The 24,286-nt window shown below is 49.7% G+C and overlaps 9 protein-coding genes across 11 annotated transcripts; 5 read left to right on the top strand and 4 right to left on the bottom strand.

Moving 5' to 3' along the window:
- The first annotated feature begins 454 nt into the window (after nt 1–454).
- Nucleotides 455–3,108, top strand: FVEG_03843 (mitochondrial chaperone BCS1). The gene has a single exon (XM_018891507.1). The coding sequence runs from the start codon at nt 847–849 to the stop codon at nt 2,863–2,865; it is 2,019 nt and encodes a 672-aa protein (XP_018748030.1). The 5' UTR covers nt 455–846; the 3' UTR covers nt 2,866–3,108.
- Nucleotides 3,109–5,930: 2,822 nt separating this feature from the next.
- Nucleotides 5,931–8,593, top strand: FVEG_03844 (hydroxymethylglutaryl-CoA synthase). Of its 3 annotated transcripts, XM_018891508.1 has the most exons (4): nt 5,931–6,378; nt 6,651–6,753; nt 6,879–7,951; nt 8,011–8,593. In XM_018891508.1, exons 1-4 carry the CDS (start codon nt 6,322–6,324, stop codon nt 8,146–8,148), a joined length of 1,371 nt encoding a protein of 456 aa, XP_018748031.1. In that variant the 5' UTR covers nt 5,931–6,321; the 3' UTR covers nt 8,149–8,593. The 3 variants fall into 3 exon arrangements, with proteins under 3 accessions (XP_018748031.1, XP_018748032.1, XP_018748033.1); XM_018891509.1 differs by having other exon boundaries at nt 5,931–6,753; XM_018891510.1 differs by lacking the exons at nt 5,931–6,378; nt 6,651–6,753 and having other exon boundaries at nt 6,754–7,951.
- On the bottom strand, nt 8,513–10,482 carry FVEG_03845 (delta24-sterol reductase). Its single transcript, XM_018891511.1, has one exon. It carries the CDS (start codon nt 10,306–10,308, stop codon nt 8,683–8,685), a length of 1,626 nt encoding a protein of 541 aa, XP_018748034.1. The 5' UTR covers nt 10,309–10,482; the 3' UTR covers nt 8,513–8,682.
- Nucleotides 10,483–10,798: 316 nt separating this feature from the next.
- Nucleotides 10,799–12,285, bottom strand: FVEG_03846 (hypothetical protein; the record flags this gene model as incomplete). The annotated part of the gene is made up of 2 exons (XM_018891512.1): nt 10,799–11,519; nt 11,573–12,285. The coding sequence occupies 2 exons, from the start codon at nt 12,283–12,285 to the stop codon at nt 10,799–10,801; spliced, it is 1,434 nt and encodes a 477-aa protein (XP_018748035.1).
- A 1,195-nt stretch (nt 12,286–13,480) lies between these two features.
- On the bottom strand, nt 13,481–15,176 carry FVEG_03847 (hypothetical protein). Its single transcript, XM_018891513.1, has 4 exons — nt 14,924–15,176; nt 14,846–14,852; nt 14,484–14,791; nt 13,481–14,430 (listed from the first exon to the last, which is right to left on the bottom strand). The coding sequence occupies exons 1-4, from the start codon at nt 14,954–14,956 to the stop codon at nt 13,687–13,689; spliced, it is 1,092 nt and encodes a 363-aa protein (XP_018748036.1). The 5' UTR covers nt 14,957–15,176; the 3' UTR covers nt 13,481–13,686.
- Nucleotides 15,177–15,322: 146 nt separating this feature from the next.
- On the top strand, nt 15,323–18,276 carry FVEG_03848 (kinetochore protein NDC80). The gene is made up of 3 exons (XM_018891514.1): nt 15,323–15,605; nt 15,708–17,644; nt 17,698–18,276. Exons 1-3 carry the CDS (start codon nt 15,561–15,563, stop codon nt 17,897–17,899), a joined length of 2,184 nt encoding a protein of 727 aa, XP_018748037.1. The 5' UTR covers nt 15,323–15,560; the 3' UTR covers nt 17,900–18,276.
- A 782-nt stretch (nt 18,277–19,058) lies between these two features.
- On the top strand, nt 19,059–21,062 carry FVEG_03849 (hypothetical protein). Its single transcript, XM_018891515.1, has 2 exons — nt 19,059–19,739; nt 19,804–21,062. Exons 1-2 carry the CDS (start codon nt 19,360–19,362, stop codon nt 20,786–20,788), a joined length of 1,365 nt encoding a protein of 454 aa, XP_018748038.1. The 5' UTR covers nt 19,059–19,359; the 3' UTR covers nt 20,789–21,062.
- Nucleotides 21,063–21,106: 44 nt separating this feature from the next.
- Nucleotides 21,107–21,795, top strand: FVEG_15348 (hypothetical protein). Its single transcript, XM_018904472.1, has one exon. It carries the CDS (start codon nt 21,439–21,441, stop codon nt 21,649–21,651), a length of 213 nt encoding a protein of 70 aa, XP_018748039.1. The 5' UTR covers nt 21,107–21,438; the 3' UTR covers nt 21,652–21,795.
- FVEG_03850 (DNA excision repair protein ERCC-1) lies at nt 21,382–23,769 on the bottom strand. Its single transcript, XM_018891516.1, has 2 exons — nt 23,320–23,769; nt 21,382–23,269 (listed from the first exon to the last, which is right to left on the bottom strand). The coding sequence occupies exons 1-2, from the start codon at nt 23,658–23,660 to the stop codon at nt 22,450–22,452; spliced, it is 1,161 nt and encodes a 386-aa protein (XP_018748040.1). The 5' UTR covers nt 23,661–23,769; the 3' UTR covers nt 21,382–22,449.
- Between the last annotated feature and the right edge of the window lie 517 nt (nt 23,770–24,286).

Genomic DNA, 24,286 nt, shown 5'->3' with positions numbered 1-24,286 from the left:
GCAGCCGAGCACAGGAGGGTCAGCGGGCCATTCTCCAGTTGCCTTACCAAAGATCTTTGAGGTCAACAAAGAGTTAGGTATTGATGATTGGTTAACCGTTGGAAGGATGTATGAGGCTTAGATTTGGCAACGATAGCATAACATGCTTAGACTTTAGGATAAAGAAATTCACGACATTGAATTATTGAATTATCTATTATTCTTCCGCTGGCAAAGACTGAGTGATACTGTTTCCCCTGTGTCAAAGAGTCTTCAGAAACTCCATCATTGACCCATGGAGCAAAAAACGGATCTGCTGCCTAACGATGACGCTGTGATGCCTAGCTTTTGCGCGCGACAATCATTATCTTGTCTAATAGGAAACGCCAATCTCTACCCCACACGCAAAACCACTTTTCCACTTGTGCTACGGCGTGGAGTATCGATCCTAGTTGGTTCCAAGTACGCGGGCTGTGACTCAAGTGGCTCAGTTCGTGAGCTGTAAGGCTGATGGCGCCCTTTCGCATATGATGAGGGTGTGGATGCCTCCTCTTTCTACCTACCTAGTCCGCATCAGTATCACGTTTCGTGCGTGCAAACTTGACGCTTATAAAACCTTTCGTCGCCTCTCTCACTTCAACTTTTCCTCTTACACAACTCGCCTCCATCCTCTCTAGCTATATTCATCACAGGTCTCAACTATCCTTCCCTACAAGGAGAGACCACCCTCAGCAACAAGTCTTGTGTGAGCGAGGAAGCCCTTTGATTAGGTATTCCTGGCATCCTTACTCCAGGTCCGGAGATTTCTTGCTCTCTGTGGGCTTGTCATACACTCTTGACATACAACATTCATCGACGCACGTTAGCATGATAGGACCATTTGCGTTCCTGCAGACCATCTCCCACGCCCAAAGTATGGAGACCCTCAACACAACTGGCGAGGCCACTGGTCTCCCAAGTGCGCCTCCTTCACAGTTTGCCATCTTGGACTTTCTATTCCCTGGCTTTTCCACCTTTTCAAGTATCGTCCATGCTTATCTCGGTATCGACCTTAACCTCTACATCCCCCTCCTCCTGGTTATCTCCGGTATCATGTTTGCCTGGAACTATATCACTGAGTATTCATGGAGCATCATTGGTCAGCATCTCATGTCTGCCGTACGCATTCGCACCGACGATGAGATCTACAACATAGTGATGGCCTGGGTGGCAAACCAACGATTTGCCCAAGGTTCTCGACGTTTCATGGTCAACACAAACATCAACTCTAGGAGTTGGTTCTTGTTTCGATGGGATGACGAAGACAACGAAGAGGAAGAATCTGGCTCAACTAAGAAGCCTCTTCAGTATACCCCTTCGGTCGGTTCTCACTTCTTCTGGTACAAGGGCCATATCCTTCTCTTCGAGCGCCATGAGAACCGTGAGCGCTCTGGGTTCCTGACCTCGAGCGAGCGAGAGGAACTGTCCATCTCTTGCTTCGGTCGCAACCCCCGTATCATTAAGGAGCTCCTTGTCGACGCTCGTGAACAGTATCTGAAAAAGGACGAGAGGAAGACCATCATTTACCGTGGTTCGCTTGGTCAAAATGGCGGCGATCCAACATGGCAACGATGCATGAGTCGAGCTAGTCGCCCCATTTCCACGGTTATCCTCAACGAAAAGGTCAAGCAAGACGTGATTGCGGACGTCACCGACTATCTTGACCCCAACACCCGCCGCTGGTACTCCAACCGCGGTATCCCTTACCGCCGTGGGTACCTTCTTTACGGCCCCCCTGGAACCGGAAAGAGTTCGCTTAGTCTGGCCTTGGCTGGTTTCTTTCGCATGCGAATCTACATGGTCAGCTTGAGCTCTACCATGGCTAGTGAAGAGAACCTCGCAACGCTTTTTGCCGAGCTCCCTCGCCGTTGTGTGGTACTTCTGGAGGATATTGACACTGCTGGTCTCACTCATACTCGTGAGGATACAAAGGGTGAAAACACAGCAGAAGCTGTTGTGCCTGTCACCACCGCACCCGCCAAGCCTGGTCTCCCCCCTACTACAGCACCTGCGCTCCCGGGTCGACTTTCACTATCGGGACTCCTCAATATCCTTGATGGTGTCGCCTCTCAAGAAGGACGCGTCCTTATCATGACTACCAACCATCTTGAGAAGCTTGACAAGGCTCTTATCCGTCCCGGCCGTGTCGATATGATTGTTGAATTCGGTCGTGCCGACGTTGATATGAGTGCCTCCATCTTCCGTGCCATCTACGCCCCTTATGAGGGAGAGGGTGCGTCTGGAAAGGACGTGGAAATCCTGGAACCCGAGGAGGCTCAGAGGCAGGCTGCGTTGGCTGAAAAGACCCGCCAGGAGACCATGGAGCGAGTTAATGCTCTTGCCGATAAGTTCGCTGCCAAGATGCCCGAGCTCGAATTCAGCCCTGCCGAAATCCAAGGATTGCTTCTCAAGCACAAGCGTAACCCCGAGGCCGCCATCGACGCTGTGGATGAGTGGGTGGTTGAAACTCGCAAGGAGAAGAAGCAAAAGGAAATCGAGGATGCGGAGAAGCGACGCAAGGAGGAGCAGGAGGCTCGCAAGGCGGAAGCCAAGAAGAAGCGCAAGGAGGAACGAGCAAAGGCGAAGAAGGCCAAGGCTAAAGCCAAGCGAAAGAGTAACGGCGAGAGCTCTGGTTCCGACTCTTCTGATTCTGATACCGAATCCGAGACTGAAAACCGCACCAACGAGAAGAAGGATGAAAAGAAGGACGACAAGGACACGGAGAAATCTGAAGACAAGCCTATGGAGGTTGAGGAAAAGAAGAAACTGGAGGTTCCAGACGAGGATGTAAGCAAGTCCAAGGGAACTTCTGATTCTGGATATGACACCCCCAACACTGCTTCGTAATCATTTGCATGCGTGGAAGAGTCTGATAGAGAACGCATACAGCGGCGTTGGATGGAAGTTTTCTGCATTTATCAACTTTAAAGATTGAGCATCTCCAATAGCGTCAGCGTCGCTTTGAAAATACACTTAATAGCCATACTTCAGTTTGTCAAGTCTTTGCTTTTCACAGTGGCTCATATATCACAAAAGTTAGCATAATGATAGTCCAACTTGTGAGCTGTGCAGCTTTCATCGAATCTGAGTTAATGATTGTTTACGGAGAGTTCCGTGTACTCTACCTACCCCCATATGAAGGAAACATTAGCTGAGCGAACACGAGAGCGACAGGCATTCTCACCCCCGGCAAAAGATGCATGAGATTCGAGATCGATGCCGTTGTACCAATACGTCATGCCAGGGGCAGGATCTGGGGTCGGTTAGATCCTTACGGGGTTGCTTGGACCAAGAGATAAGCAGTAGTGTGCGCAGTAATCGAGAAGAGGGAGAAGATGAAGGCTGTCTGAGTTCTAGGACCAAAAGTCATCGAACAATACGAACCATGTTAAACGGTCGAATTCGCGAAAGGATCCGAGTGTCTCAAGACGCCACTAACAACGTGCCGTTGCGATGGAGGTCCCTGCGATGATGCGCAAAGGGGATGCGATGCGGCTTACAAGGCTGGGAGGCTAGGTAGCTTTGAGTATGATCGACCCGAATAAGAGAGCGCAACCGAAGACGATTGCACGTTCAGTCTTATCTTTCTTCAGCTTCTCATGGATTCCTTCGAAACATTATAATGCGTATGTTGACAATCCTTCCGTGAGGCGTAAGAGGGCGATAGTTTGCCATCCCCACGGCCCGTGTAAGAGGTACGTAGCTAGGTGGATGGATACCATCCATGTTCCACGACGACCGACCCCATCCGAAAATCTTGAGCGACAATCAATCAGGCGATGGTAGTGCCTGAGATGCAGGAATCTGCACGTTGATTATCTTAGGCCGAATAGCGGCGGACTTGGAGACAAAAGTGTGTCAAAGTCTTGGAGGCTAGCTATATCAGACTTAGAACGGCGGTTTTGACCCACGCCGAAGAACGGAGTGCGGCGGATCCTTATGCTGAGCGATTGATAATGAAGTACGAGTTGACGTCGTCACAAGCCAGGGATTGTATGATGAAGAAAGTTGCACATGAGGGACAAACCGGAACATAACGCTAAAGACGGGGCATGGCGTGGGACACAGTCGATAAATTTCTCATGTCCATAAGCGTAAGTACTCTCCGAAGACGCTGGAGATGTCAGCTAGGTGTTTGACCATGATACTGGTTGAGGTGAAGAGCCTCAAGGATATCGAAGAGTTGTCACCAGGCAGTACTAGAAACAAATACGTAGTAGATAGAGCAGTCTGAGGCAAGCAGTCAAAATCACATCATGGCTGCCTCAGTTAGCATGTCGTGCGCGGAGAAGTAAAACTAGCCATGGCTGGGGTATACTTGTAAGAAGAAAACACTAATAAGCCCGTCCATACACGCAATGCAGAACGTGAACGGCAGATGGACCCGAAGAACTTGATCGATGAGAGAGTGGGACACATCCATCATCCATTGAGTGATTCCAGTCAAGTCAAGTCGTTGGAAGTCAGGCCCATGTAGCTATGCATGGTCCAATGATACGGATGATTTTAGTGCTGACACTATTGTCTCATAAGAATACGATGATGTGCAGGGCATGATAGACACAGAGAGTCTTGATAGTGTTGTATTGTCTAAATGGATTGCATGGGTGAAGTTGAAGAATATCGAAGCTGGTGATGGGATGAAATGGAACCGTCCCAAAAAGGGTAAGCGCGGTGATGGGGGATTAGAAGCGATGATACGCTGTTGTCCCCTGCTAATTAGCGGGTAGTCCCTGGAAAAAGACGGGTTCTAGGCCACAGCCTCCCGTTTGTGTCTGGTGGAGTGGGAGTTAGAGGTTCGTAGCACGGCAAGAGTGAGCACCTCATCAGAGAGACTGGACAAGTAATTCCATTGGCTCTGACAGAAACCGGTTTACTACTGTTATAGATCATGCCCCGAAGTCTTACCAAGAAAGGGTGTAAGCTCTTTTCAGAGAGAGTCCTAACAAAGAATTCATTTTCGGAAAGTTACTCCAAAGGGTAGGTAGTGCAGATCAGCTACTGAACTGAGTAGGGTTCCTCGAAACACTGTTTAAACGCCAACAAGCGAAGAGGCCTGCCAATTGTAACTGTAATTGTACCACAGATGGCACAGACCACACTCCCAACAACCATTGATTGCTTTGAAAGCCATTAGATGAGCACACGGATAGGTATTATGCCACTGCCCGTTTGGAATACTGGGTATTGAAGGATCGCCTTGTACTAGTTACAAAGGGGATTAATTACCGGATATCAAGCCCTACCAGAAACCCAGGTTCATCACCTACCACTAGTGACTATGTGCTGTCGTGTTCGTGTTTCCAGCAGCTACGGCTACCGCTACCGCAGGCACTCAATTATACCCGTCCAAGGTCCCACCAACCAGCAACTAATCCACACCATCCCATCACAACAAGACAAGCCCGAATAGGACCGCTGTCAAGCACACCAGGTACATCTTGGCCCGGCACCCACCGGTTGAGGCTTGCCCCTGGCAGGAGGCGACATGTGCTGCAGAAGCCCAGGAGCGGGAAGAGGAGGAAACAAAAAAAAAATTATTATCGGTTGCTGCGAGAGTTGTAGTGAGGTCATGACTTGTTTGTTGACATGATCTCGAGTCATATCACGGTATGGCTCGGTATTACTATTCAGAGGGCGATTTGTCTATTGATAGATGCGTTTCTAGGCTATGAACAATAGACATTTATGAGTATTGTTGTTTGACGTCCAAGCTTCTTATCAAGTTGGTTGTCGTCCATCATGACCATGATCCAAGGATCCATGACCTTAACTCCATGCCTACAAGTACCTCAAAAATCAGACGCAGCCAATCCAATTACACGAGAGGCCAACAATGCAGCGTCTATCCAGTGGAAAAAGGCAAAGGGCGGTGAAAAACTTGATACCTCTGAATCTAACTAACCCGCCCAACAAGTGAAGGTCACTCGTTTCACCCCGCCGCGGCCACTTACTCACTGAAATCACACCCCGACCGTCTACTACTGTACAGTACCTGTACCTCACCTTGGATTTGGAGATCCAATCTCAGTCCATCTCAACCTAACGAGCACCAAGACCACTCCTACAGAGACACACTCTCTCTACTGCTTGTCCCTGAACCCGCAATCTCGCGCTCTTCTTCCGAGTCCCCCCTTCCCTTTTCTTTCCTTTCCCTTGTCGTCGTCTTATTATAAGATATCTCCACATCCTCTTCTTCTTCTCTCTCGACTTCTCTTCCATCTCTTCTTCTCTTTGTATTCCTCTTCTGCTTCTTCTTTCCCCCCCCCACCAACCGTCTCTTTCATCCCCAAATCTTTCATCATGTCTCGTCCTCAGAACATTGGCATCAAGGCCATTGAGCTTTATGTCCCTAGCCAGGTAAGCTGAGATATTCCCTCTGCGACTATTCGCTATTGTCACACGATCTTCAATGCCTTCATGTTGTCTTGTTTCTGCTGGGAACTCTTGTCGTTGAATCTTGCCCCTCACCAAACTTTTTGGATGGGACAAAAAAAGTCCCTGCGTTATTACTCTCGTGTTCGGGTTCTTGTCGTGTGCCCCTCCATTTCAGATTGTGCCCCTCTATCCCAACGCTTGAACGAACGCCTCTTTGATGACCCCAGCTAACCACAATTTTATTTGCTCTTTAGTATGTCGATCAGGTTGAGCTCGAGAAGTTCGATGGCGTTAGCGCCGGAAAGTACACCATTGGCCTTGGCCAGACCAAGATGAGCTTCTGCGACGACCGTGAGGGTAAGTTTCCCTAATTCTTCACCGTCCCCTGAAAAGACGATCTTAGCGCAATGCGCCTATCCTCACCGCGCTTTGGCTAAATCTCATGATGGCATTGGATCACCGCTAATGTGCGATTTTCGCAGACATCTACTCTTTCGCCCTTACTGCTACCTCCAAGCTCCTCAAGAACTACAACATCGACCCCAACTCGATTGGTTACCTCGAGGTCGGTACCGAGACTCTTCTCGACAAGTCCAAGTCCGTCAAGAGTGTTCTTATGCAGCTTTTCGGCGACAACACCAACATCGAGGGTGTCGACACTATCAACGCTTGCTACGGTGGTACCAACGCTGTTTTCAACGCCATTAACTGGGTTGAGTCTTCTGCTTGGGACGGTCGCGATGCTATCGTTGTTGCCGGTGATATTGCTCTCTACGCCAAGGGTAATGCTCGTCCCACCGGTGGTGCTGGTGCCGTCGCCCTCCTGATCGGCCCCAACGCCCCTATTGTTGCCGAGCCCGGTCTGCGTGGCACCTACATGCAGCACGCCTACGATTTCTACAAGCCCGACCTTACCAGCGAGTACCCCTATGTTGATGGCCACTACTCCGTCAACTGCTACACCAAGGCCCTCGATGCCGCTTACCGTGCTTACTGCAAGCGTGAGGCCAAGCAGGCCACCAACGGCACCAACGGTGCTTCCAACGGTGACGACTCTACCAAGACCAGCCTCGACCGTTTCGACTACCTTGCTTTCCACTCCCCTACTTGCAAGCTTGTCCAGAAGTCCTACGCTCGTCTCCTCTACCACGACTACCTCGCCAATGCCGACTCTCCTGCTTTCGCCGAGGTCGCTCCTGAGCTCCGTGACATGGACTACGAGAAGTCTTTGACCGACAAGGTTGTTGAGAAGACCTTCATGGCCCTCACCAAGAAGCGTTTCCAGGAGCGTGTCAACCCCTCCATCCAGGTCGCCACCAACTGCGGTAACATGTACTGTGGCAGTGTCTGGGGTGGTCTTGCCAGCTTGATCAGCATTGTCGACAACAAGGCTCTTGAGGGCAAGCGAATTGGTCTCTTCAGCTACGGATCTGGTCTTGCTGCCAGTTTCCTATCTTTCCGCATCAACGGCAGCGTTGAGAAGATCTCCAGCGTCCTCAGCATCCCTGCCCGTCTTGAGGCCCGACGCGGTGTTCCCCCTGAGACCTACGACGAGGTAAATACAGAATGCTTCAACGTAATACGTAAAAAACATGTGCTAACTGATTTTCTTAGATGTGTAACCTCCGAAAGCAGGCCCATCTCCAGAAGGACTACACTCCCAAGGGTGACGCCTCTACCATCGCCCCTGGTACTTACTATCTTACCAAGGTCGACGACATGTTCAAGCGCGAGTACGCTATCAAGGAGTAAAGGATCATCTTTTCAGAATCCAAAGAATCCTTGCTCGAACAACCTTTTATACGAGACATTTTTCGCTTTTAAACTTGGTTTCATTGCAGCTATGGACCAAGCAGTAAGCATATCATGAACATGATGACTTCAATGGGAGAAAACTAGACGCACAGGGAAGAAGAATACAGCGGATGATGATAGAAGCGCAATTCGCGTAGTGGAGATTGACATTGAGGTCCTCTAATTGAGCCCATAATCATGGACATTGTGGCTTGTGGAAATACTGGGGACCGTCTCTCCTGGGAGATTTATGAGAAAGTTTGTGAAGGCCCGTACCATATAGACCTGGTCATTTGGCGCTTAGAAGAGTTTACGATACTTGGAATGAAAAAAAGTATTTCAATCGATCCAGTTCTCTCTAACTTGTGTCTATTCTTCTATTAGCGATTGTGTGGTTGTCGGTATATGTAACATCTAAGAACATGGGCTTCCAAGCCGTGTTCCAATACTTTTACAATTGTCTTCTACTCGTACATAAATAGGGGTATTGGTCTACTTCTCCTCCTTGAACTTCCATTCTGCGTGTCGGTGCAGCATGTAGTCCTTGCTCTGAATGCCCTTCCAAATACCATAGAGGCCACCCAGTGGGGGCTTACTCTTGAGAGAACGCTTCCATTTCTGTCGTTCTTCCTTTCGTGCTTCAACATCAACCTTGACCTTGTCGTGCACAGTAGGAAGTGTCTCAGCGTGGTACTTCTTTCGCAGAGCATCATACCATTGTCGGTCGTAGAGCTTCCAGAATTCTTCTTCGTTGTAATATGTGTGAGCATAGAGCCACTTCAGACCTCCAAGCTCAACAAGCTTATCTTCGAGAGCGCGGTTCTTGGCAACAAACTCATCTGGGTCAGAAGGTCCCCAGCCCCAGAGGCCAATGTTCAGTGACGGTGGAGTGGTCACAGTTCCGTCAGCAGCCGTCGTGGTCTCGCCAGTGTGGGGATGGAAAGTCGGAGGAGGTGTCTGCTTCAAAGGGCAGAGCCAGAGGGGCCAGATGTTGAAGTTCTCAGCAGTGTAATCGACAAAGGTCTCAGCAGTCTTATAAGGCAGACCCAGATCTTGGACGATGAAACGAGCAGACTCGCCGCTGCCGTGAAGAGCGCGGTACAGCATACGAGTGTGAAGGAAATCATCGAGGAACCAGCGGAAGAACTTTGTGAAAGGAACACCCTTGAAGTAAGTGAAAGCAGCGGCACCAACCCAGAAACCACCGCGGTCATAGCGGAAGAAGTACTCGGCAAGAGGGATGTAATCAACAGGAGAGGATGAGGCAGATTCGGCGGAGACAGTAGGGCCAGCGGAGGGAACGTTGCGAGTGCGATCTTGGACATGGAGATAATACCAGGGATCCCAAGCACCACTGAAGGTCTGGGGCTTGATATCGGCAGGCTTGTCATCAGTCAGGGTACCAGTAACAACGACACCGTGGTCCTTGGAGAAGAGGATGCCGTCGACATAGTCATTAGAAGGGTTCTCGGCCTCGGCACGGACTCGGGCAACAGCTTCGGCAACACTGCTCGTACGATGGTAGGTCGTCTTGACGAACTTCTTAGCTTCTTGCAGTTGAAGCTCAAGAAGCGTAGTCATGCCCAAAGAACCGACAGCTCCAGCAGCACCACGGAACAAGTCAGCGTTCTCCTGCCGCGACGCTCGAACAACCTCGCCATTTCCAAGAACCATCTCAGCCCAATTAACGGTATCGTTGAAGAATCCGTGCTTGAACGAGGAGCTCTCGCCAGCTGTGCCTGCAAACCCTCCTCCAGCCGTGATACCAGGAAACTCCATAACCACAGGCGGCACAAGGCCATGCTTCAGCGTCGACTCAACTAGCTTGTCCATTGGAACATTGGGCTCGACGAGAGCAGTGCGAGTCGCACGATCGACCTGGAGGACATTTCGAAGGGCGCTGATATCGACGACGGGTTTGCCTATCTGCTGAGGCCGCGTGCTGTTCGTGCTACCGTGAAAGATGCGGTATGGCTCACGACGCTCGAAGAAGCCGCGGACGGCAGATGCGATGGTTGTCACAGCCTGCTTGTGGCGCTCCATTGTCGGGGACTGGGGCCCGGGTTCTGAGTCTGGAGGTGGCTTGTTTTGCTCTTGAGGTGAAGCGATCAGCGACATTTGGGATAAAAGTTTGGTGGGTCTTCCCGTGCGGGCCGGTCTCGGGGATCGGAAGTGGTGGAGGCGGAGCCGGAATTGGAATTGATAATGGGATTGTTTGTTTTTAAAAAGAAGCAATTGATGTTTACATGGAAGAACTATTGTTCTGTTATCCAGGTCCCGTGGTACGTAACGTGGGTGCTGATCCTATAAGTCTTGGCTTATAAGTTCCGAGGGTGCCGGCCGTTAAAGTTTCAGTTGCTGGGCAGCTCATCTCATGTAAGTCAGACATCGAAAGGTATGTCAAAGCAACACTACTTAAACTAGGATCCCACACATATAAAAGACAATACATCATCATCAGAACTGATAATTCTGCTATCAAGAAGAGCAATTGACTATGTATAACTACATCCCTAGCGCCTAGCTTCCAAGCAGTATCCCATACATGTTATCCAATCCCATTACATGCCCAATTGTGTTTCAAACCGTTGTCCAGTAAAGCCACCACTTACAGTTTAGCTACTGGAGTTTCTAGAATCCGATCTTCTAGCCCTGTCTTCCGAAGCACCCTTTGTTGGATATCCTCTTCTGAAACATCACTCAACTGGTCAAACCTCAATGGCACCTCTTCGCATGTTTTTGCCCTTATCATGACAGCACTCGACTCAATGCTGTCGGGGTCCTCCACTGCGGCACGTATGAATGATGCCCAGCCGTTGTAGCACCGAGGCGTTGCAGGAGCGTTACGCAGCATCATAGCGAAGCAGTGCGGCATACCTTCGTACTCCTCGAACACCACTCGCACACCATCAGCCTCGAGTTTGCGAGCAAGAAACTTGTTCTCATATGCGAGAATCTCCCAACCCGTGCAAAGGTAAATAGGCGGCGCCCCTTTCCAGCTGCGCGCCATGACGAGCGATGCAAGAGGGTGAGCAGCGAGGTCATCGGCGATGTACATGTTGCGTCGTGGTGGATTAGCTGGCCAGGCTTCGCACGGAGGGACTGTGCGCTTCTCGATGGCCTCCGGCTTGGGAAGATAATCACATGGCGTTGGTGTTGACATCTCCCATGTTGGGGAGCTTTGTGTAATGTCGAGCCACGGAGAGTTGAGTGCTACGCCAGCTGGCATGGGAACCTGACGCAGCTCGCCGTGCCACAGAATTGGAGAGTCCTGTCTGCGGAGCTCGAGGATGAGTTGGAGTAACGACAGTGAAAGATTACCGCCAGCGCTATAACCTCCTATGTTAGTCCTTGTGGCACACGACTCAGACTCGAGACATACCTGTCACCAGCAATCACAATATGCTCCGGTTGCACAGGATCATGATAAGCATCCGGAGGCGGATATAGAAGCGTCAAGTAAGACACAAAAGCGTCAAGCAACGCCGCAGGGAATGGATGTTGCGGTGCAAGTCGATAGCGCACTGAGTAACACCGACCCCCCGTCAACTGCGCCAGCTTTTTCGTTGTAGGACGATGTGTTGCTGGGTCACAGAGATAGTAAGCGCCGCCGTGCAAGTACAAGACTGTTGTTGGCTTCTTGCACTCTTGCATCATGCCGTGATACCTCTCCCGCTCCGACACGTCAGGCAACGGAGCGCCACGGGCTACACCGCTCCGGTAGCCGGTCCACTCGGCCTCAACATCAACGAGATCGGGAACGGGGACTCGGCAGGTGGAGCCTCCGAGGCGTTCGAGTGTGCTGATGAGGGCATCGCGGACTGATGTCTCTGGGGGTTGTGGACTGGCATATTTGCTAACCCAGATGTGCCCCTTTATACCAGAGTCACGGAGTGTAAGTCGTTGGACAGATGATATACTACGGGGAGCTTTTGGTGTGAGAATAACGCGAAGACAGGCAATGATGATGGCGCTTCGCAGGTCGAGATATTTGGATGAGTCGGAAAGGTTGAGGATGTGTGCTAGGCCCTGGCGGACGATGAGAGGGAGTAATGGAACAACTGTCCGTAGAGTCTCCAGAGTTGCTGAGTCCATAGCGGTATGAATGTCCAGATTGTGTCAAGGGGAGGATTGTCGCTGGAGTTATAGATGTTGATGTGAGTGCGAGGTAAGTGATTTAAAGGCAAAGACGAAGTGATGAAGACAACATATGGGCATGGGACGGACAGGCCGAGGAAGGCATCGACCTGATATAATCAGAACACCAGAGACTTGCCTGACTGAGACCCAAGTCGTAAAGGTCTGGGTAATAGGTTAGAGGGAGGGGTAGCCAGTAGAAGAGAGGACCAGCTGAGGCAGTTCGAGAGTTAGTTGTCGTACAGCGGCCTCTAACTAGACAAAGAGTTAGGAACCCCTAGGATCCAATTTCAATGATCTCCCTCGAACAGAGCCCAATCAGGGGCTGTCCTTTCTGTTTGGAATCGCGTCAAAGTCCTTGTCCGGAATGGCGGTCTTGGAGATCCATGACACTTTGTTGCTTTGCCACTTGTAATTGTAAGTGGGCTTTGACTGAAGGTGTGGTTACCTAGGACCAGCGTGAACTCTCGGGCAGCTGAAAGGTCAATATTTAGGTCGTGACAAGTTGTTCCCCTTCGCTTTTCACAGTCAAATCACAGAGGAATCGGAGAGTATGCGTGATCAGTTGAGGTGATGCATTGGTTCAACAAAATGAGCCTCGGCACACGGAATTAACTAACTAGTTCGCAAACCAAACTTCAAGTGACGTCTACTCTCTAGTCTCTTGTCTCTACATGGAGTTGCAACTAGCGCTTCAGACATGAATGAGACTCCTCGGCATCAGAACCAGAGTTATATTGCGGGGATTGGCCAGTAAATTTGACAAGACGAACTCTTATTTTGCCTTCATTTACTAGACTACTGGCTTTGAGATGAACGCTTTCAACGGTCAATGCGTTGGTCGAGTGTGGGCTATGAGACTGGTAGGCTCATCAAGCCCAAAGTGGTAATTCTTGCGGGAAGCGTCAAGGTTGAGTGCATGCGCGATAGCAAGGGGATGCATGTAAGCGCACGCGAGGTGGGAAGAAGCAAACAACTAGGCGCGGAACTTAAAACGATATTGGTATTGGATCTTGCAGGCTTTTCTGTCCAAATCAAGCATCTTGCATATCGTAATATCTTCATAATACCTGTCAGGGTTCGGAGGATTTTTGCTAACTTTGAAGAATTATTACGGCTTGTATTGTCATTATCAATGGATCACGCTTGGCCTGCCACATCTACAACAGATGAAAGTATAATTACCTGTTTGTAAGTTAGGCTCAAAAAAGTAATGTGGTAAAATTGACAATGGTGATATAACGCTACAATACCAAACCATCCCGCCACGTAAACACCTCCATTCAACAGACCCGATGATTCCAAAACTATGGATGCATAAATATTGTACAATTATGGTCAAATATACTCTTCACTGTTTCAAGAGCTGGAGCTAGCCCCAGCCTTTGACTCGTCGGCCTTGACCTGAGTCGACGATGTATCATTTTGGTTAGCCATGGCCATCTGCCAAGCAGGGATAGACTTCTTGCCGGTCATGTTGGCAAGAGGAGAGGATGAACGGTTGAGTTGAGGAGCAGAGGGGAATGTAGGCTTAGGGACCTCTGCAGCAGGAGTGGTAGTAGCTGATTCAACTGTGGCCTTCTCTCCGTTGGTCTTAGCAGCAGGAATCGAAGTAGAGGCAGCAGGAGTAGCTGCGCTAGAGCTTCCACTGGCACCGACAGTTCCGGCTGTACCTCGCATATAAGTGTTCACGGTTGAAGAGCCGGTGCTGCTGCTGGGGGTGGTCATGCGCTGAGATACCAATGTCTTGAGACTGGTGAGCTCAGTGTTGATCTCCTTCAGCCGGTTATCAGTCAGGCCCTTTTGGTTCTCTAGAGCCTTGGGAATCGCGTCCTTAAGAGACTGAACCTCGTCGCGAATTCGGGTCGCATCGTCCTCCCGACGACGGTTCGCAGCCTTGAGATCGGTCATGACTGTCTCCAGGTCCGCGATTGCCGCGTCCAGCTTTTCGGTTCGCTCCTTTTCGGCATTCTTCAGACTCTCCGTATCCTTCGCAAGCTGCTCAACAAGCGTGAAAGCTCGGTCAAATTGGTCCTCGATCGATTTCTTATCTTGTTCCAATTTCTCCGGTGTCGGAGGCGCGACCATTGGATATACGTAGCGCTGATCGCAAGTTAGCTTACATCATCAAAATCGCTACTATGACAAGCACAAACCTTGCCTAACTCATAGAGGCCATAAGAGACGCCTCCAACTACTGTGGCCATGATGAACCAGTCTCTCCAGTCCCTACGGGGAGGAGGTGGCGGTGGTTGCCAGGCATGCTGTGGATAGGGGGGATAGTATTGTTGACCAGGAGGAGGGCCGGCGGGAGCGCTGGGGTAAGGCGCGTTGGGAGCTGGAGGTGCGCTACCGCCTGTTCGTGCCAACGCAACGTCGATTTCTTCTTGGGTCAGGTTCTTGCTTCGAAGGAATGAGATGCGGTTCTCGACGGAGGATGACGCGACACTTGGGTCCTGGAGAACTGCGATAGGTTAGCCGGCGCACTCGTCATGGTTGCATCGGAGTCAATACTGACATTGGGTCTTTTCAGGAGTTAGCATCTGCTGGGTTCTATTCCGGTAGCTTTGGTGGCTGGGGGAGTAGGTCAACTTACTGCAGAGGATACGAGATCCTCGCGAATAGCCATGATTGATGCTTAGCCGTCAGACGGCTCTCACCACATAACCCGAGTCGCAATGGGAAGAAGTTGTAGAAGAAACTCCTGAAGGGACTTGAGCGATGATGATGGGAACGTTAAATGCATGTGCTAGTTCAGCTTGCGGAGGCCGGACCGTGGACTTCAAGAACGTGGAGGCGTGCAGTCGGAAGCGTGACCGGGTCTGTACCGAGGCTTCTCCCAATTGACCTGCCGAGATACTGGTACGTACCGCAAACGGTTCCCGTCACAATCAGATTGAGGCTGCAGATGCGATCACGTGTAATCTTACTTAATTGAATGTCCCACTTTTGCCAACTCAACCGTTACTCCATCAGAGACAACACAGAAGTTAGTGACCAATCAAGCTGAGCTAATGGTTTGTTTACTTTCCTCCCGAGCAACACTTCTGTAACGCCTAATCTCCCCTACCCTACTCTCTTTACCTGACTTTACGCCATTCTGCATTTTCACATCCCACTTTACATCAACAACATTATCACGACGACCCCTCCGCGTATACAACAACTCACGATAGTCGCCTGCTTTGCGCATGCACCTCATTGCAGTCGCCTGCTTCCCCTTTCACTAGATCATGTCCCAAGATACGGGCCTTTGGAGCGTCCGTAGACCCAGAGAGGTACGAATACTGAATATCTTCTACCAGCTTTTGCGCCCAATTGGTAGACCGCCATTACCGCGCATCACCCTAAAGCAATATTGATTCTAACCTACACCATAGACCCTTGGTGGTATTAATGCAAACAGCGCCATTCCGCAGCCTGGTTCGACTATGAAGCGATCCAGCTCCAATATTGGCGGCAATTACCCAGGCAGTCATGTCCGTTCCATGTCGGGATCTAGGCAATCCCTTGCCATGCCACGACCTAACCAGCCTCTATTCCAACGATCGTCATCTGGAACCAATCTTGCTGACCTTGGCCTTTCGTCGGTGAAGCGCTCTTCGTTTGCGCCTAAAGCCTCCGCCTTCACACCAAATCCTACAACACGAGCTTCCACTGATGGCGATCGGCGCAGCAGCGTGTACCGACCTCGTCAATCTACCGCTCCTCCAACGACGCACCAGAGTTTCTTTCAAACTACGCCTGCCCCAGCTGGTGTACCCCGCGACCCGCGACCCCTGAAAGATCGATCTTTTCAAGCTCGTATTGGACAAGAAATTTTAGAATACATGGTCCAACACAACTTCGAAATGGAGATGAAGCATGTTCTTTCGCAAAATGTGCTCAAATCGCCGACGCAGAAGGATTTCAACTACATGTTCCAGTGGCTCTATCATCGTATAGACCCCAGCCATAAGTTCCAGAAGAATATCGACCAGGAAGTGCCTCCTCTACTCAAGCAAATGCGATATCCTTTCGAAAGAAGTATCACAAAGAGTCAGATTGCTGCTGTCGGAGGTCAGAACTGGAGTACATTCCTTGGCCTTCTTCACTGGATGATGCAACTCGCACAGATGCTCGACGGCTATGTGAACTGCCAATACGATGAGGCTTGTATGGAGAGTGGCATTGACGTTAGTGGTGACCGCATCATCTTTGACTTCCTCAGTAATGGTTACCGGGATTGGTTGGCCATGGACGAGGATATGGGTGATGAAGAGGCTGAACGTGTTTTGGCCCCCCATGTTCAATCCATGGCAGCCGCCTTTGAGCGATCAAATTCCAAATACACATCAGAACTCGAAATGCTAGAAGCTGAAAACGCACGACTTCTTAAGGAAATCGAGGATTTGGAAAAGTCGACACCCGACCCTGCGGTTCTTGACAACCACTTCAAGATTATGGAGGAGGATAAGATCAAGTTTGAGGAGTATAATGCCCTGGCAATGCAAAGGTCCGAGAAGTACGAGAGCCGGTCTCAAGTCCTTCAAGAAGAGCTCGACAAACTCATGGAAGAGCTTCAAGAGGCCGACGAGGAGCGACGAAGCCTACAAAAAGCTGTGGATGCCCAAGGAATCAGCATGCAGGATATTGACCGCATGACTGCAGAGCGGGAGCGATTGCAGCGCGGCATTGAGTCAGCTGGCCAACGACTGGAGGAAGTAAAGAAGAAGGTGACGGAGCGAGAGACTGAGGCGAGCCGAAAACTAGATGAATTGGAGCAAATGGTGGATCGATACAACACAATGGCGTATCAGATTGCACTAATCCCTTCGACGGCAGCCAACGCCAAGGGCAGGGAGTTTGAGCTCCAGGTCATGGTGGCCGATAGCTCGGATTACACTTCTACCAACTTGAAGGGGTCATCAGGCCCATCGTCTGCGGACCGTCTCCTTGTTGACGCCACCACTGGATACCAAGCAGGTCATATTCTCAACTTGGACCTTCGCGGACAAATCCGAAACAGCTTCCTATCGCTGCGCAAGGAAATCTCAGATCGCCGAGCAGCAGCGATGGAAGAAATGATGAAGGATCACGATCTGCTTGATGGCATCAAGGAGGCCATCGAAGACAGGCGCAGTGAAGTGGAGGCACTCAACCACCGTGTTCGAGCAGCAGAAGAGGAGTATGAAAGAACGAAAGAGGTGTCGACAGCACAGAAGATGGCCTCTGACGCACACATTGAGAAGATGGAGAAGGAACTGTCACGTATGCGAGCTGGCTTGTCTGAGAATGTGCAAATTCTGGAGCAGCGTGAGATCAACACAACAATTGAGTAAGTGAACAAGCGCTCTTGACTGAAGTCGCAAGTACTAACGGGGCAAACAGATACGAGCAACTTGTGCTTCAGGCCAACGCTCTCCGAGAAGAGCTTCACACGGAGATTGACAGAATGCTCAACGATGTCATCAAGTTCAAGATTCATGTCCAAAAGAACCTCGATGACTACGAGGGCTTTGTAGCAGACGAGCTCGAGAAGGAGCTCGGTAGTGACGAGATGGGTGAGGAGACTCGACAAATGGATATGTGATGAGAGCTATGCATGAAGCAATCTTCTGAGACGCTTATGATGACGATTAATGTTTCGGGCGGCCTTCTGGTTTGTTTTATGGCGTTTGGCTTCATGATTGGTCGACTGATGGATGAGTGAGAGCGGTTGGACACAATCTCGTCTGACTGGTCACTGTCTCAAGTATACATACATGCTCCATCTCTGGTGGACATGCTTTTGATGAACGCGGGTTTGAGCATTATGACATGTTAGTAATGGTAGATACCTGGTGGTTTGCTTTGGTGTTTTTAGGAAAGATACCACGAGGCTATCCGATATAGTTGGCCTTGATTACGAAAATTCTAGTTACGGAAAAAGCACAACGATGTTATTTCTCGATTATCAATGTTGCAATACATAATAAGCTGACGACAACGTGCGTAGCATGGCAGGCATGGGCACCACATGGCGGCGACAAGGATGGTCAGCACCTTGTCAGGGGGTTCCCGAAGATGCCAGCAGGGGTAGCTAGCTCGATGACTGCAATGATTCGTGAGTACTCAGTAGATATAACTCTCTTTTCTGTAGGGTCGTATTATAATATATCTTATGAGCTTTGATATTGGAGTGAATAATACGAAGTAGAGTCTATGGATCAGAAGCTTGCTAGAACGAGACCAGGATACAATAGAAGGCTTCTGTTGCATTCGGATTCGTTTATTCCCCCGGATGCCCTCGGAAGATCCACTTAATTGCCCCGGTCGGGGAGTCGGGGGGTTGTAATTTGCGAGCGGGAAAGTGATGCAAACTCCGCCAAGGCCCTGTAGGGCATATATTGAGTTGGGGGATGGAGTTATGAATGAAAAAAGTGAGGCATCATGATGAAGCTGAAGAACTTGTGATTGTCATGTTTCAGGCTGCCTACAGATTGGATGAATACCTAGTATGCCATAGTATGAGCCGTTGAGTGAGTATTGCTTAGACTATCTACTGGCTGCTGTTGTGAATATGTATCATATTCGTGTCTCAGCTGCATAACTGCCCAACATTCAGTGTTAACTCCGCCAGGTTTTTATCCCGTCTACTTTCATGGCCATGGACCCTACCTAGTGCTAATCTCGGCAAGTTAGTTCTCGGTAGCTTCCATGATGCTTCCATTGTTGGTCCCGAGGAGTGTACTTGCCTAGACTCCAAAGGTCATAGCTCCTTCACCCATTCTCTCTCAGCGTCTCTCTCTCTCTTGTCTCTGTCTCTGCCTCTGCCTCTGCCTCTTCTTCTGCCCTGTCTCTCCATATTTTTTACCTGACGTCTACATCTCCACCACCTCCTCATCTTCTCTCTTCTCTCCCTTTCCTTTTTCATCTCTCTTGGTCTTCCCCTTCATCAATGGATGCCAAATAATCTTGCTTGTTGCGTTGCCCTGGTCCAATCAACCCCTACCTCGTGCAACTGTAACTCTGCTAAAGTCCGAAGCCTCCGGTTTGGGACATAGCTAACACATGCCGCGTACTTCTTTGACGATCCGTCAACTGAGTTATCATTTTGGATCAACGAAAAATACTAAACCCTTGGCTTTTGCTTCCGCATACTCAACTTTTTCCTCAGCATCCTCCTCCATCATGGCTCCAACCGCAACTGCTGCTTCAGCTCAATTGAAGCCTCCGGAGCTGGCTACAAGGAATGCACCTGGCTCATCTGGAGGATCTATCGCCTCTAGCACTGCCGTATCCAAAATACCGGGTCGATCAGCTCTGCCAGATGAAGCTGTTTCCAACCCTCACCATCTCCTCAAGCGTGGCTCTCTAGTGGGCTTCAAGAATCCTTATCCTTCACATGCATACAGTCCCAACTTCGGTACCATGGTGCGAAGAGTCTGGTGGTATGTGAGGACTTTATCTTGTCAAAAGCGCTTCGTCCTCCAGAAACTGATGATATCGTTCTAGGCCCACTTTCACTGGCGACATGAAGCACCCCGATTTGACTCCCCCAACTGTGCCAGTGGTAAAGCCACAGTGGAATACCGAGCGCGAAACAAGCGATAGGATCCGCGCAACATGGCTAGGCCATGCTTGCTACTACGTCGAGTTCCCTTCTGGCCTGCGCGTTCTGTTCGACCCTGTCTTCGAGGACCGATGCTCTCCATTCGACTTCATGGGACCAAAGCGATATACACCCAAGCCATGCGATATCAAAGATATTCCGATCATTGACGCTGTTTGCATTAGCCATTCCCATTACGACCACCTTTCACACTCTTCCATCCTCGAGGTCCAGAAGTATCACCCAGACGCACAATTCTTTGTTGGTCTGGGTCTGGAGACATGGTTCCGCAAGTCTGGCATCAACCATGTTACTGAGCTCGATTGGTGGGAGGATGCCGACCTCACTGTCACAGTCAAGGATGGGGACAGTCCCCGCGAGATCAGCGCAAGGATAATGGCTTTGCCGTGTCAGCACGGTTCGGCGCGAACCATGTGGGATCGCGACACTACCCTATGGTGCTCGTGGGGTGTTCGATCTGGAGAGAAGTCGGTTTGGTTTGGTGGCGACACGGGCTACCGATCAGTCCCAAGTCTCCCTCCTGGGACCGATGACTACAGTGCCGAATATGATCATCTTCCGAGATGCCCTCAGTTCAAACAGATTGGCGAATTCCGGGGACCTTTTGACCTTGGCCTGATTCCAATTGGTGCCTATCATCCGCGTGTGGCATTCTCGCCTGTGCATGCGGACCCGGCAGACGCCGTTGAGATCTTCCGCGATACACAATGCAAGCGTGCAATGGGAATTCACTGGGGCACGTGGGCGCTCACGTTGGAGGAAGTTCTGGAACCACCCAAGATGCTGAAGACAGCTCTACGAAAGAGAGGCCTACCCGAGGTGGGTGTATTTGATGTTTGCGATATTGGTGAAGCTCGGGAATTCTAGCTTGGGTGTAAAAAAGACCTTGGAATCTGGAGAAGCGATACATGTTCGCAGATGTAAATACCCTGATTTGTTTTAAGGCTCAGTCAGAGCTGATGGCATCCAACTGGATGAGAGGTACACTGCGGTGATTTTGTATACCACCTTCATTCTCCTCAAGACTGTAACTTTGTAGAAGTTTACAAATTAATTTCCACTTCTTGTAAGCAAGCTTGTTAAGAATGAGAAGAATAAAGCCTCCGAAATGATGTCACAATAAGACCCTGATCGACAATGGCCCGAGTTTGCATCAAGTGTCCAATCAAAGCTTTACTCTGACAACGGTAAACTGCCAGCCCGGACCAGCTCCTCTTGGCTTGTCACAACGGGTCAAAACGGAGCTCAACCAAGAGTCTAGAATTGATCCTCAGTTCTTTCTCATCTGGGAGGTCATTCCTTACTCCTGGTTCCACGGTAGCTTGAGCCACAGGTGACGTACCTCACTCGCCACACCGTTGCCACACCAAGTATAAGAGACTCCTTCAGGCTTGGGCATTCATCGTGACAACTACAAATCTTGACAAAAGCTTCAAAAGATACAATTTTTATTCGTTTCGACCCTGTTTTTCTCTTCTGACCTATCACACAACACGAAGCCCTCACAATCAAACATCATGGGTCTCCCCGCTTTCTCAGAACCCGCAACAACCACTTCTCCTCAAACCCCGCAACAAGAACAGAATCACAGCACTGGCGTTGCTACCGGTGCAGGCGCAAACACTGGCGCAGGCGTGACAAGGCCCAAGACTGAAGAGGAGAAAGAGGCCGATCGAATTTATGACGAGGCCATGGAGGAGGAGTATGCTAAGCGTGATGGAGGCGCCTAAGCATGGAACAACTGGAGCATGACTCGAAGTACATATTTACGACCTGAAGTCAATCGACGAGAAATTATAGCTAGAAGGATGATATTCTCAGCTCTGGACCAAAATGAATAATACAAGTTGCTCCGAGGTTCGCCTGAGATGTGATATATGTATTTCAAGTGGTGAATGATATGCTGTTAACAGTGACTCTATGAACAACTCAATAATGACAGTAGGTCTAAATTGGTTGATATATATGTACGGAAAGTTAAGGTGAGTGAGGCTGTATGATATCTCATGTTCCCACGGCCCTATTGTACATTTATCTTGTGGCGACCTCGTTTAACTAAATGCCAACTTTCATGATCATAGATCCCGGATGAGCTATCTATTGGCGCTTCTATGTTATAGGACTCAAACATAGAGGGTAGACTTTGGCAGATCGAGAGCTCCTCTTTCCATGATTCAGATGGCTCAACGCGGCCTTAGATTGTTTACCCAGCTGATGTTCGTTGTCTGATCTCTTGAGCAGATGCTCGTAATGGCCCTGGAATAGTCACACTCCAATGGTCAAAGTATATTCCCCAGCCTAGAGATTTCTATGCTGCCATTGATGACTCCTTGTCCGGATAGACGATTCAGATCTCCTTGGTAGCAGACGATCGTGAGCGATCTGAGAGTCGATGTTCCTTTCTGGCGTGATTGAACTGTATGCAGTTCGTTGGCGTTCTGTAGAGTATAGTGTGGTGCCGTTCTATGGGGTTTCGGGAATCAGATACTAGGACGACAAGAATTCGGATCAGATTAGAGTAAAATGGTTCAATCATTCTCTCGCAGTCTTGCCAATGCAGCAGCAATACCGCCACTGATTTGCTCGTCCTTATCAGTCTGGCTCGCACGAGTGGCCTCTTCTGTCTGTGCAGTCTTCTTGGAAGCCTCGATAGCAGCGGCAAGCATGGCTTCTTCATCGTCTTCATCATCCGTGTTGTCCATAAACTGGAATTGCCTCGATGCAGGCTCATTTGCCTTTTCTGCAGCAGGTGTGTCTGTGGCGGGAGATTGTCGCGAAGATGATGCCGCGGTGGGCATATCCCGTAGAGGGACACGAGAAAGAGGCAAAGCCTGGTCAAGTCTTGCTGATCGATCTGAAGCCTTTGCGCCTCTCTTGGCAGCCTTCTTCACTCTGAATGGCTCTTCGACTGCAGACTGCCACCTCTTGACTTTGACTCCTCCCCATCCGTTGAGCATACCGAGTTGTTCTGCATCAGCGTTGATTGCATTCTTCAAACTGCCGAAATTGCTCACTACGGCGACCGCATCTGATTTGTTCAGGCTTCTTGGCACTGTGACGAATTCTACCAACTTCTCGCCGTAGCTGGACGGTTGCTGGCCACGGATCGCGCCAAATGTAGCATTCTCGTAGCTCTTGTATAACTCGATATAGCGTGCGGCTTCAGCGGCGGACCAACAGAGGATTAGGGTGACATTGTTGACAAGTGATGTCTTTGATAGTTCTTTCAGGGAGGCTTCGTGGTTGGGGATATCGACCATTGTGAGGAGTATGCGCAGGCTGTATTTGCCTTGAAGGTTACGTATTCGTGTATAGATGTATTCGGGATGCAGACGATGGTACTTGAGACTAAGAAGGGTCAGTATCAAGATAACATATAGACAGATGCGCAAAGATACCTCAGGAACAGAGCACAAGTACCCAATCCCAGGACATAGTCAGCAGGGATATCGCTGTACTCCCATGGCATAGATCGAATGCTCGTAAGAACAGGATTTCCTCGCTGGCGCGGAGATACCAGGATACTTGAGCCAGCCTGCTTCTGAGGTAGAGCCTGCGGTGTTGGCTGAACGACCTTACGCGCGCTGGAGGCAGCTGGTGGTGCTTTGTCTAGACGTTGGGGTGTAGGTTGCTGGATTCTCGTAGGCTTGGGTTGTTGAATTGATCGTGCGGCAGGCGTGGGATCAGCTGCGGCCATAGCGGCGAGGAGCTCGTCATCTGCACCGTAGTCGTCGTCCATGATGTATTATTGAAGCTGCGTAGTGAAATTGGTCGGTGACGTTAGTAGCATCTCGTCGTTATGTGCCTATTGAAAGATGATGGCAGTTCACGCATCGCGTAAGTTGACGTGAGCTAGGTTAGGTGGGTCATCACTCTTACACCAACGTAGATAGGTAGCAGACATTACATTATTCTCCTATGGACCCTACGTCTTCTATTGTCTATATTTTGTATCTTGGTATGTTAAGTCTCTACAGACTTATTACTGATTAATCCCATCAATGTCTTCCTAAGGTGAGGAGGATGCTGAAACCTTTCTCTTTTGCAGTGCAAAATGCATCTACGTCATTCAATCCAATCATACAGCCGCCGTTGATAAAGTTTACCTAACTCAGCACAAGCAAAGTATAGGTAGCTAAACCAATTCTGGATAGAACCGCCTTGTACTATATTCGAAGCTACTGATAGTTACCACTATCATCAAGGTATGGTGGTATCGATACCTATAAATGTGTCCGCGTACACCTGGAAGATCATTGACTCTTTTCAACAATGCGATTCTCAATTCAGCATCGTCAACTCGCCACAATCAAGTTGATGCAACCCAAACGTCAAGACCATCATGAAATCTATTTTCAAACCCTC

This window comes from Fusarium verticillioides, chromosome 2 (genome assembly GCF_000149555.1).
Source record: "Fusarium verticillioides 7600 chromosome 2, whole genome shotgun sequence".
In the NCBI taxonomy this organism is placed as follows: Eukaryota; Fungi; Ascomycota; class Sordariomycetes; order Hypocreales; family Nectriaceae; genus Fusarium; species Fusarium verticillioides.
The sequence above is the reverse complement of the archived record's forward strand: the minus strand, read 5'-3'. Positions and strand labels throughout refer to the sequence as shown.

Coding starts and splice junctions, on each gene's coding strand:
- FVEG_03843 (XM_018891507.1), top strand. CDS start 847: ATGATAGGACCATTTGCGTTCCTGCAGACCATCTCCCACGCCCAAAGT.
- FVEG_03844 (XM_018891508.1), top strand. CDS start 6,322: ATGTCTCGTCCTCAGAACATTGGCATCAAGGCCATTGAGCTTTATGTC. Junction 6,754..6,878: donor CTTCTGCGACGACCGTGAGG/GTAAGTTTCCCT, acceptor CGATTTTCGCAG/ACATCTACTCTTTCGCCCTT. Junction 7,952..8,010: donor CCCCTGAGACCTACGACGAG/GTAAATACAGAA, acceptor TGATTTTCTTAG/ATGTGTAACCTCCGAAAGCA.
- FVEG_03845 (XM_018891511.1), bottom strand. CDS start 10,308: ATGTCGCTGATCGCTTCACCTCAAGAGCAAAACAAGCCACCTCCAGAC.
- FVEG_03847 (XM_018891513.1), bottom strand. CDS start 14,956: ATGGCTATTCGCGAGGATCTCGTATCCTCTGCA. Junction 14,431..14,483: donor GCCTCTATGAGTTAGGCAAG/GTTTGTGCTTGT, acceptor ACTTGCGATCAG/CGCTACGTATATCCAATGGT.
- FVEG_03848 (XM_018891514.1), top strand. CDS start 15,561: ATGTCCCAAGATACGGGCCTTTGGAGCGTCCGTAGACCCAGAGAG. Junction 15,606..15,707: donor GCGTCCGTAGACCCAGAGAG/GTACGAATACTG, acceptor CCTACACCATAG/ACCCTTGGTGGTATTAATGC. Junction 17,645..17,697: donor GAGATCAACACAACAATTGA/GTAAGTGAACAA, acceptor CGGGGCAAACAG/ATACGAGCAACTTGTGCTTC.
- FVEG_03849 (XM_018891515.1), top strand. CDS start 19,360: ATGCCGCGTACTTCTTTGACGATCCGTCAACTGAGTTATCATTTTGGA. Junction 19,740..19,803: donor ATGGTGCGAAGAGTCTGGTG/GTATGTGAGGAC, acceptor ATATCGTTCTAG/GCCCACTTTCACTGGCGACA.
- FVEG_15348 (XM_018904472.1), top strand. CDS start 21,439: ATGGGTCTCCCCGCTTTCTCAGAACCCGCAACAACCACTTCTCCTCAA.
- FVEG_03850 (XM_018891516.1), bottom strand. CDS start 23,660: ATGGACGACGACTACGGTGCAGATGACGAGCTCCTCGCCGCTATGGCC. Junction 23,270..23,319: donor ACTTGTGCTCTGTTCCTGAG/GTATCTTTGCGC, acceptor GACCCTTCTTAG/TCTCAAGTACCATCGTCTGC.